Source organism: Stegostoma tigrinum, chromosome 18 (genome assembly GCF_030684315.1).
Source record: "Stegostoma tigrinum isolate sSteTig4 chromosome 18, sSteTig4.hap1, whole genome shotgun sequence".
NCBI classification, from domain to species: Eukaryota; Metazoa; Chordata; class Chondrichthyes; order Orectolobiformes; family Stegostomatidae; genus Stegostoma; species Stegostoma tigrinum.
This window is the reverse complement of record NC_081371.1, coordinates 50,918,575-50,930,637: the sequence shown is the minus strand read 5'-3', so window position 1 is coordinate 50,930,637 and position 12,063 is coordinate 50,918,575. Positions and strand designations below refer to the sequence as shown.

Here is a 12,063-nt window from a genome sequence, read left to right as displayed (position 1 = left end):
CTTTGGGGAGGCCAGAAGTGAATTACACTCAAGATTCCCTAAACCTGCTGTTGTTACCACTGTGTTTATATGGTGGATCCAGTTAAATGTCTAGCCAATGACAGGCCAGGATATTTGATGGTGAAGTATTTAATGATGACGATGTCATGGAAGATGAGGAGAAATGGTTTGAACCTTTCATGTTTGGAGGTGCTCATTGCCTATCAATTGACTGGCACAAAGGGGACTTGCAACTTATTAACCCTATACCTGATTGTTGTCTAAGTCTTGTTCCATTTGGACGCAGATTGCTTCAGTATCTAAGAAGTTGTCAATGGTGCTAAACTTTGTGCAGTTATCAGCAAACGTTCCCATTTCTGACGTTATGATGGAAGGAGGGTTATTGATGAAGCAGCTGGAGGTGGTTGGGCTTAGGACCCTACTCTAAGGAATTCCTGCAGAGATGTACCAGGGCTGAGATGATTGATCTCAAACAACCACAACCAGCTTCCTTAATGCTAGGCAGGACCCCAACTAGTGGAGAGATTTCCTTTCAATTTCCATTGTCCCCACTTTTGCTGGGAATCCTTGATGCCAGGCTCAGTGAAGTGCTACTTCGATTCAAGAGGCAGTCACTGTCACCCACCTCTGGAATTTAGTTCTTTCGTCCTGTTTGGATCATATTTGTCCATATTTGAAATGTGAATCTTATTCAATGGGCGGCCATATCAAAGAAGATGTACTTTGTTATTACCAATGCATATAAGCCCATCACCGGTGTATCCTGTCCGACAAAGGCAATCCCTTTTCCCTGGGAGCGTTATTTTGCAGTCTGCATTTGGCGAGCAACCTCCATTGTTAGTCTCACAGGCGTTCACAGCTGTGATAAACATTATAGATCAGAATTGTCATTGCAAACTAATAGTAACATCGCTAAGATTCTATCAATATTGTTAACTTCAATTCCGTGGCACAAGGATCAATGAATAAATTTTAAGAGGAATAGAGAGATTTTTAGAATTCTTCCGGCGATTGGAGTTGAGACTGAGATGAGATCAGTCATGATCATACTAAATAGTGGATCAGGATTGAGAGGCTGAATTGTCTACACCTGCTCCTAGCTCTTATGACCACAAGAAGATAATTTGACCACTATATACCCACTCTTCACTTGAACAATGGATTATGGGATTGCTGGAGTCACGCATTTAGTGAAATTTATTTTGTGTGATAGTTAACAATACCTGTTACCCATACCAGCAGGTACCACTTAATAAAATAAATAATTTTGCACAGCAACAAGAATATCACCCAGTTAAGCATTGTGTAATAATTTGCTGTCAATGAGTGAATACAGTCTTGGGTCAGCCAGAGTGCAATTGCTGAATGGTAAAGCAGAGCCTTTACAGACTGCAAAGTACTTATAAATTTAAAGCTTCATCAAGGCAAGTTAAATAATTTATTTTTATTTAAGATTATTTTGCATTTGCAAAATGTATCACTTTGAAGTAGGAAATGAATAGTGTGTATGTACTACTGATGATTCATAATTAAGTCAGAGGGTGTGTTGTTTCATAGAGGCAAAGATGATACTATCTAACATATTGTTTTATTTACACTAATGTAAATATGGGCCCTTTTAAGGCTTTGAGCCTTAGCTGATACTGAGTAAACACTGATGAATCAATTCAAAGGTTAATTGTTATTCACATTGGAAACCAGAACCTGCCTCTCTTTTTAGGAGTTTGAATGAACTGACAGAATTGATGGAATGGAAATATTGACATGTTTTATAAAATTATAAAGTATTTACAGCCTGAACTTATGCCCAACTGGTCGATGCTGAGCTTATCATTCACAGCAACTTTGCCCATTCATTTTAATCTCGCTCTATCAGCAAGCTCTACTCATTCATTCCTTTCTCCATTACATTACAATGCAACACTTCAACTATACTATCTTTCAACCACAATACACAAAATAGTTTGTTTGAGGGGAAAGCTGCAAAGAGGTTCCAACAGAAAGAACTCAGAGTCCTACCTTACCTTCACAGAAGGTGCCATTGCCTTTGAAGCCAGTTGCACATTTACAGAACGGGTTGCTAGATATTTCAGAGATGCAGCTGTGAAAAGGATTAAAAGTTCAGAACGTTAACACCAAATAAGCTGGTTAACTATTAATTTGATTAATTTTGAAACTGTTCTACAACCCAAAGGAAAATAGTGGAAGGGCACATACTTAGCACTCGAATGGCAGCTCTTATTGCACTGGTCATTAGTGATTTCTGCAAATAAAAATCAAAGAGATACAATGTAGATGTTCAGATTTCACCTTCCAAATCATATCATAGTAAGTCTTAGAAATTTTATGATAGAAAGAATATATGAAAATATTGATACGATTAAAATTGTATATTAGTATTGTGATTTTTGAATCAGCCAGTCCTGGTTTCAAGACCCGGTAAGTATGTACACACACACAACTATTGCTGACTCTGGGTGTCAGCTGGATGGCTGGTTTGTGACGCAGAGCGACACCAACAGTGTGGGTGTCAATTCCTGCAGTGGGTGAAATTAACATGAAGTCCTACCTTCTCTGCCTCGCCCCTGGCCCTGAGACATGGTGACTGTAGTGATAGCAACGAGGTCAGCCTGGTGGACCTCATAGAATATGAGTGCCCTGGTTGGATCAGATTAACAGCCCCAATCAGGGATGCCCAGCTGACAGACATAAACAGGAGTGTCAGAGATTCTCAGGGCTGGGTCTGAGAGAGCTGGAGCAGTGTCAAGGACTCTCCACTGGTAAATAATGGGAAGTGGTGGCAGGATACCAGATCCTGTGGAGCTATTTCAGTGACCCTCAGGTTAACCCCACTACCGGTTGTCCATTGCTATTTCTCTTGGACTATGATGGCCTTACCTTTATAGTGCTATGGTACAGCCGCAGTGGCAGAAGTGCCATCTTTTAGCTGAAAGATTAAACCAGGACCTGCTTCTTATTCTTCGCTTTGGCAATACTGGAAGTCAAGAAGCATGTACTGACCACTGCTCCTTGCTACTAGCTAAAAGCAGAAATGTTGTTATTTGCATTTTGCTGTGCACAAATTGACCACCCCATTGCTGTGATAGCACACTGGAAAATACAATTCATTGACTGTGATGGGTCAGTTTTTCTGGCTGGCTAGCTTGCAGTACAGAATGATGCCAACAGCATGGGTTCAGTTCCTACAGAGTTGAGGTTACCATGAAAGACTCTCCTTCTTAACCTCTCCCCTTGCCTGAAGTGTGGTAACTCTCAGGTTAGACCATTACCAGATGTTTCACTTTGTGATGGGAGAGTAGGACTATGGCAACTTTATCTTCATCTTTATTCAATTTTCATTCTTGTCCTCATGGTCTTGTAGATAATCACTCTGGAATGCTCATTTGATGTGATATCAAGAAACAACTGATGGTTTAACAAGTTGTAGAAGCTTTGCAATTTATAATTATATAATTCATTCATCATTCATCATGGTCTGTCTTGAGATAAGGTGCCATGTTAAATCATGAAATGCATTCCAAAATTAGGCGACATCATTTTCCTGCCAATTTCAAAATGAAGGTGATACTTTCTGAGATAACAAGGTGTAGAGCTAGATGAACACAGCAGGCCAAGCAGTATCAGAGGAGCAGGAAGGCTTGACGTTTTGGGTTGGGACCCTTCTTCAGAAATTGGGGAGGGGAAGGGGATTCTGAAATAAATAGGGAGACGGGGGAAGCAGATAGCAGGTGGATAAAGGAGAAGATAGGGTGAGAGGAGACAGACAGGTCAAAGAGGCGGGGTTAGAGCCAGGGAAGGTGAATGTAGTTGGGGAGTTAGGGGGGCTTAGGTCAGTCCAGGGAGGTCGGGGGGGGCAGGATGCAGTTAGTGGGGCTTGAGGTGGGAGGAATGGTTAGGGAGGCAGGGACTAGCTTTCTGAATACTTTCTGAATCTTCATTTACTTTTGGTTGGAGAGATATGCAGTTGAAAATTTTCATCTTGTACTTATCAAGGCAGAATTGCAAGCATACAACATCTCAACAGAGACAACAATTTATGCTGCATGATGAGAGGGTGCTGATTGGATGGCACATGGACTCTGATTGGTAGAGGCGAGGCGACACAGGATGCACTAGGGAACCTGGACTATTGCAATGAACCCTGTATTTGGCTACCATGTATTTCCTGATCCTTTCTTCACCTCTGCAGGACTAAACTTGTACATAATCCTTACACAGAAGCTTCAGAACAGAATAGCCCTTTCCTCCCACTTTCTAAACTTCATACTTACAGCCAATAACTGGTTTCAGAAATAGCAATAAAGTTATGCTGTTGATAAACATTCAACACCATGGGGAAAAATACTTGAAAGAGGAATGTTTGCAGAGGTGTTAGTAAAAGGTAGAGAAGTGGGATTTGTTATGTAATTGCTTTCAATGAGGTAGCACAGACATATGGAGCAAATGGCTTTCTTTTTGTGTTATTCGTTCAAAGATAGTTTGTAGTCAGCATGCTACATGATACCTTCAGTAACCAGAAGAAAACTGTTCATTTACCATTTTAATAGACTAGTAGCTATGAGGAATGGGGGTCATTTTGCTCAGTTGGCTGGACAGCTGGGTTTGTCAGTGATGCCAAAAGCAAGGTTCCTGTGCCAGCTGAGGTCATCATGAAGGTCCCACTGTCTCAACTTCACATCTCTCCTGAGATGTGCTGATCCTCAGGTTAAACTCACCACCAGTTATTTCTCTCTCTCTCTCTCTAATAAGAAAGCAACATATGCTCCTCTAGGGTAACAACAATTTTCATTTTCCCTTCAACACTAGGGAGAAAATATATTTGTCCTTGACTCCTTCATTTTGCTAGATAGCTATTGCCTCTGATACAAACGAGCTCACTGTTGGTTAACAGAATGAATTCAAACTTACGAACATCGCAGTTGATTCCTTTCCATCCCAGATCACATTCACAAGTTCCATCCCCATCGATTCCTTCATTGCATTTACCATGAACGCACCTACATTCTGGGATGTGATTAAGAATAACAGGTTGATTATTGCAACAAAAATTAAGAAACATCCTATGGCATTAAAACAAGCATTATTTTTAAAATGATTTTTCCTGGCAAGTTGCATCTAGAAAGTGAACGGAGACTTTCCCTTTGAAGCACTGCAATAGAAACATAGATAACATAGAAAACAGGAGCAGGAGTAGGCCATTCAGTCCCTCGAGCCTGCTCCTCTATTCGATAGGCTCATGGCTAATCGTCCAACTTAGTACCCTGTTCCTACTTTTACCCCATACCCCTTGGCCCCTTTAACTCGAGGAATGATATCTAATTCCTTTTTGAAAACATTCAATGTTCTGGCCTCAACTTTCTGTGGCAGAGAATTCCACAGGCTCACCACTCTCTGGGTGAAAAAATTTCTCCTCAGCAACTGAAGACCTAAAGGCTGACGCCTTCTGGACTCCTTAGTTATCACGAACATTCTTCCTGCATTTACCCTGCCTAGTTCTGGTAGAATTTTATAGGTTTCTATGAGGTCTCCCCTTATTCTTCTAAATTCCAGTGAATATCGTCCCAACAAATCCAATCCATCTTCATACATCAGTTCTGGCATCCCAGAAATTATTGAAGGAAAGACATCACTTCATTACAGGCAGTTGAGAAAAAGTTTGCTATAATGATCCCTGGTACGATGGACTGTCTTATAAGCGAAGGCTAAATAGGTTAGGACTCCACTCAATGGAGTTTAGAAGCATGAGAAGTGAACTCATTGAAGCATATAGCATTCTTAAGGGGCTTGATGGGATAAATGCTGAGAGGAAGTTTCGCCTCATGGGACGATCAAAGAACACAGTCTCAGACTAAAGGGGCATCAATTTAAGACCAAGAAGAGGAGGAATTTCTTCTTTCAGAGGCTTCAGTGTCTTTGGAACTCCTTGCCACAGAGAGCTGTGGAGACAGAGTCTTTCGTATATTTAAGCTGAGGTAGATAGATTCTTGATCAGTAGCAGAATCAAAAGTTATCGGGAAAACATAGGAAAATGGATGTGAGGGATATCAGCCAGCCATGATCTTATTGAATGACAGAGAGGGGCCAAATGGCCTACTCCTGTCCCCAGTTCTTATGATCTTATGGTGTTATGGAATCAGCCCGGTAAAACTTCATTACACTCTCTCCTTAGCCAGAACATCCTTCCTCAGATAAGGGGACCAAAGCTGCACAAAATATTCCAAGTGTCTTGACATCTTTTAGGTGTTTCTTTGGAGATCATTTATAAATCAGTTAGTTTTTCACAAGGATTTAGAAGTTTTCAACATTATTTTCCCTGGTGCTGAATCAAAAACAAACATTTATTGAATTCTATTTCACAGTTTGTCATGGCGAACGCAAACATACAATTTAGGAGCAACAGTAGGCCATTCGGTCCCTTGAGCCCACCCTGCCTTTCATCAAAATCATGGCTGAACTGGTAATTCTACATTCCTGTCTACCCCTATGCTTACCAAAAACCTACCTACCTCTGCCTTAAAAGAATCTGATTCCAATGAGTTTTAAGAACACTGCAAAGACTCAACGAACCTCCTTGAGGAAAAAAAAATCTTCATCTTGAAAAGGTGACCCTTTGTTTTACACAGTGACCCCAATTCTAGATCCTAAGAGGATCTTAACTTCCTCTCCACACTGACCCTGTTATCTCTTGCTCTTCTGAACTTCAGGCATATACAATCCCAGACTGTCCACCCTTTTCTTATAAGAAAGCACACTCTTTCAGATATTTATCTAGTATTTACCGAATTTCTTCCAATGTGTTTAAATCCTTCCTTCAATAAGGAGACCAACATAGACACAGTACTCCAGTTCTGGTCCCACCAAGGTCCTGTATAACTGAAGTATAATGTCTCTATTTTAATATTCAATCCCACTCACAACAAGTGATGATGCTCCATACTTCTTCCAAATTAATTGTGGTAGTTGCATATTAACCTTTTACAACTGATGCCCCTGGATACCAGTTCCTACTCCATCTCGCACCTCTCCAAACGCTTGCTATTTAAATAATCCACTTAATTTTTATTCTTATTCTACTGTTTCCTGTCATCACCAAATTTAGCAACGAAATTGACAGCGTCTTCATAAAAGTAATGTATGTAAGTTGTAAAAGGTTCAGGCCCCAGCACTGACCTTTGTGGAATACCACTCATGGTGCAAAATGCCCATTCAGTTAGTCTGCTATCCCCATATTTTATAGCGGGATTTAAGACTTATGACCTAAGTGTGGTAACCAGCACATTTCCACTTCTGTTCTTATTCATAGAATAGTTTATTTTTGACAGATGGAAGAAACCAGAGCTAGTCTTTACTTGTAATGAATTTATTCACTGAACAAAGCAAGCAAATATATATATATATCTCCTGACTCCACTCTCCTGCGGTTTCAGTAAGAGTCTCTTTACATGATCTTAAGTAATCATCAAATCAATGCCCCTTCCCTGTATATACTCATTGCTAGTTGATATAACACTGGCATTGAATATAGCAGTTGAGATAGCTTGTTGCTGCTGTACTAGACATTGGTGAGATCACATTTAGAATATCGTGTGCAGTTTTGGTTGTCTTACCATAGAAAGGATATTATTAAACTAGAAAGAGTGCAGAGAAGATTTATTAGGGTGCTACCTGGACTGGAAGGTTTGAGTTATAAGAAGAACCTGAGGAGGCTGGGACCTTTTTCCCCTGGAGGGTAGGAGACTGAGGAGCGAGATCTATAAAATCATGAGGGGTCTAGATAAAGCCAGCAGCTTTACCCTTTGACAGGGGTGTCTAAAACTAGAGGACATAGGTTTAAGGTGAGAGGGGAGAGATACAAAGGGGTCTGGAGGGGCAATTGTTTTTCACACAAAGGGTTCTGAGCATTTGGAGTTGGCTACTAGAGGTAGTGGTGGAAGTGAGTACAATTTCATCATTTAAGAAACATTCAGGTAGGTACATGGATGGAATACATATAGAGGTATATGGACCAAATTCAGGCAAATACTTAATTGTGAAAACTGGGTGGCATGAGCAAGCTGGGCTGAAAGGCTTGTTTCCATGCTGTAGATCTCTACGACTCTATAAAGACTACAGTTATTAGTCTGTATAATGATAACAGATATTCGCTTATCAGTTCTTCAGTGCTTAATGTTAAACTACGGACATAAATAATTTTCCATAATATACCATAAACAATTTATGGGGATTGTTTTAAACAGTGAGGAGGGCAATTTCCTCTGGCTGCTTAGTGTTACAACAACAACTTGTATTTACATAGCATCTTTAATATTAGTAAAGCATTCCGAGACACTTCTCCATCAAACAGTATGGAAAGCATTGGGCAGAAGACCAAAAACTTGGTCAACAGTGTATGTTTTGAGGAACATCTTGAAGGGAGAATGATAGTTAGAAAGAAGGAAAGCACTCAATGAGCAGTTCCAGTGGGTAGTTGAAGGCACAACGATTAAAGTTGAAATGCACAAGACTCGGGAATCAGAGAAATGTGAGTGTCAGTGGGGCTTGTAGGGCTGCAAGAAATTATGGAGTTAGGAAGTTGTTCAAGGCTACTGAGGGGTTGGAAATCAAGGTAGAGAATTTTAAAATTGACGCTGTGTTTGATTAGCAGCCACTGTAGGTCACTGTGGGACCACAGCAGATGGATTACTAGCTCTTTTGCAACCCATTAATAATTTCTTCAGAAGTGGGAAATGGGAGATCTTCCTGTTAGGATAATAATGCATGTTAACAACCATAGATATCTCTAAGATAGGGAGATGCAATTAGGAACATGTATGGATAGTATGAGATGAAAAAGGGTTTGTTGAACCATGTGTGAAGCGTAATTAACAAGGAGCTTCAAACATTTAAATTTGGAGCAGCAGTGGGCCACTCGGCCCCTCAAGCCTGTTTTGCCCTTCAACAAGACTATGCTGCCCCGATTGCTCCACTTTCCCGCCTATCGCTGATAACCTTTCACTCCCATCTTGATGCGATGGTGATATTGACCAGTTAGAGAGCCTGGCCTAAAACTATGCTGTAAATTCAATGTAGTTCCTTTAACATCTAACACAAATGGAAAAGAGCTCTGAGTGGGAGATGGACTTGGAAAATTAACGCGACACTTTTGTTTGAGATAGTGGGAGTACCTTCCTAATGGAGAGCCAAGTGTTATCTGTCTGGGGCCAATGTGAATCCAATGACCAAGCTAAAGGCATAACAAAGAGAGATAATGGCAGAACCTACCTTGATCGCAATGTATACCATACTCTCCATCAATGCAGGTTTCACATGCTGTCCCAGTAAATCCTTCTTCACATTCACATGTCCCTGTGCCATTAATTCCATCATGGCAAAAACCATTCCCAAAGCACCAATTTGTGGATCGTCCTGGGCATGCCTGGCATTGTTTTCCAAAGTAGCCAGCACAGCACTCTCGAGTCTGGAAGAAACCCACCAAAAAATTAACTAAGACAGAGCAGCAGCGCAATTGATACACAGAATTACATTTTAAATGTGCTCTGATCATCATTGGCGACGGTTTCTCTCAGCACACACATTGGAAAGAAATAAATAACCTTCAAAGATAGCAGTAGAGGGATAATTATTCTGTTCTGGTGGACAGTGGGGACCATGCCACAGTGTGGGTGATGACCCTGTCTCTGAGCCAGAAGCTCCGGGTTGGAGTCTTGGCCTGGGAATTAATGGCCAAGGCATTCATAACAAAAGGCAAACAAGTTGATCAGAAACCTGTAAATGCTTCCAACACAAAATGACAGTGGTCACTAAGAACAGGGAAGGTTCCTGGTCAACCACGTAATGAGAGAACATTGAAGCCCCTGCCATCACCATTCATAGCTCCAGGCTAAGACACTCTTGTAAAAGTGTATGTTGCCATAGCAACTTCTGCAAAGCCTGTCAACCATCTACAAGGCACAATTCAGGCATAGAATACTTGGCTGGATGGAGGTAGTCCCAACAACACTCGAGAAGCTTGGTACCCTCCAAAGAGCCTGCTTGATTGGTATCACATTCACAGTCATTTATTCCCCCCACCACCAATGTTCAACAGCAGCAGTGTGGACCATCCACAAAATGAATGGAGCAATTCATCAAGGATCGTTAGACGGTGCCTTCCAAACCCACAATTACTGCCATCTAAAAGGAGAAGGGCAGCAGATACGTGGGAATACCATCACCTGAAAGTTCGCTTCCAAGCCACTCATCACCTTGGCTTGGAAACAGATCACTGTTCCTTCAGAGTCCATGGGTCAAAATCCTGGAATTTTCATTCCCTTGGATCATTGTCTGTGTACCTACCCTGCATGGACTGCAGCGACTCAAGAAAGTAGCTCACCATCACCTTCTCAAGAACAACTATAGATGGGTAAGGAATGCCGGCTGAGCCAGTGATGCCCACATCATACAAGTGAATAGGAAAACAAAATATCAAACACCCTGAGAGAGCTGTAACGCCCCAACACCATGACTGGACAAAATGACAATTATTTCCAAACAACTAGGCATCAAGGGTTGGACTGTTTTATTCACAGCCTCAGGGGTGGCTCCTACGCCTAAGTTGATCATGATCCAGTTTTGTGAACAATCGGAAATCTACTTGTGACATCCTCACCCTGGTGGTGATGGACTGTGAACATTGCTATAGCCAGGAGCCATGTTCGTTGTGCACTGGAATACTGAAGGCTGCAGCCAATTCATCAGTGACAAAAAGGTCTTCAACAGGTCCTGAAACAGGGAAAGGAAACCCAAACTGGATCAAAAGACCTCTGTATCTTTATTTAGTGGGGAGCATGACAGAAAAGATACCAAGGTGATGGCCTCGTGGTGTTATCATTGAATTATTAATCCAGAAACCAGCATAATGTTCCGGGGACCTGGGCTTGAATCCTCCCGTGCCAGATGTTGGAATGTGGATTAAAATCTTGAATTAAGAATCTACGGATGCATACAAACCCATTTCGTGGGAAACCCATCTGGTTCACTAATGTCCTTTAGGGAAGGAAACTGCCATCCTTACCTGGTCTGGCCTACATGTGACTCCAGACCCGCAGCAAGGTGGTTGACTCTTAGCTGCCCTCTGGGCAATTAGGGATGGACAATAAATGCTGGCCTTGCCAGCGACGCCTTCATGCCATGAATTAATTTTTAGAAATGTTCTTTAAGGAAAATATTGTCACTGAAATTAATTAAGCTTTCTGGCTTAACCCTGGAGGCCTACCCTTGCTCTAATTGAGGGGCTGAATGGCCTTCTCCTGTTCTCATGTAATTATTGACTATGTCAATTGCAATGTGAATGAAATAATACTGAGGACAATTTGCCAGATTTTGTTGATGTGAAATTTGCAAAAGAAAACTTGTTGAACTACCATTTGGGTCATTAGGATGAACACAAATCCATTCCAAACCAGGTCTGAAGTTTACTTACAATGACAGTTTTTACACAGGTTGTCTGACAGCCGAGATACATTAACCTCTTCCCTAGCAGGTATCGCACAAAGATGCAGTTCTTCTTTTTTCCCACCTGTGTTCAGAAAGTAGCAGTTTTAGAATTGTAATGAAATAGAATTGCTCTCTGTGATTGCAGAATAGTTCTCTTGAATTTCCAACATAAAATGTCAACACTCACCACAGGCCTGTATCCAGGAGGGCACTCAGGTTTATATTGACAATTTGTACACTTCCCCTTCAAAACAAAAAAAATGACATTCAGCCACCGTAAAGTCAAATTTTCCAAAATCTGCATGCCTTATCAAAAAAACTCAGAGGAAAATAATTGATAGGGGAGTTGGAGAGAAAAAATTTTCTGTGTTGGGGAGGTGTGGTATTACCAAGGTTGCCACGACTGGCATCAGATGGCGTCTGCCATCTTGACTAGAATGCAGATCAGGAATGTTTGAGGTATATTTGCTGCCACCAATCCTCCTTTGACTAAACATTGTCTTGGGCCTCTTGTAATATTCATTGTTGGGGGATACACCACTGTGAAGTCTCTACAGAGAAGACACT

At 41.3% G+C, this 12,063-nt stretch overlaps 1 protein-coding gene across 5 annotated transcripts in view; it reads right to left on the bottom strand.

Moving 5' to 3' along the window:
• Positions 1-12,063, bottom strand: part of stab2 (stabilin 2) — a 181,108-nt gene that overhangs the window by 64,189 nt on the left and 104,856 nt on the right. For all 5 annotated transcript variants that reach the window (XM_048549535.2, XM_048549536.2, XM_059652530.1 and 2 more), the window contains 7 exons: positions 11,684-11,740; positions 11,483-11,578; positions 9,283-9,478; positions 4,930-5,025; positions 2,218-2,263; positions 2,025-2,101; positions 734-859 (listed from right to left, as the gene is read on the bottom strand). In XM_048549535.2, the coding sequence (XP_048405492.1) occupies positions 734-859; positions 2,025-2,101; positions 2,218-2,263; positions 4,930-5,025; positions 9,283-9,478; positions 11,483-11,578; positions 11,684-11,740 (694 nt within the window). The remainder of the gene's footprint in view (positions 1-733; positions 860-2,024; positions 2,102-2,217; positions 2,264-4,929; positions 5,026-9,282; positions 9,479-11,482; positions 11,579-11,683; positions 11,741-12,063) is intronic.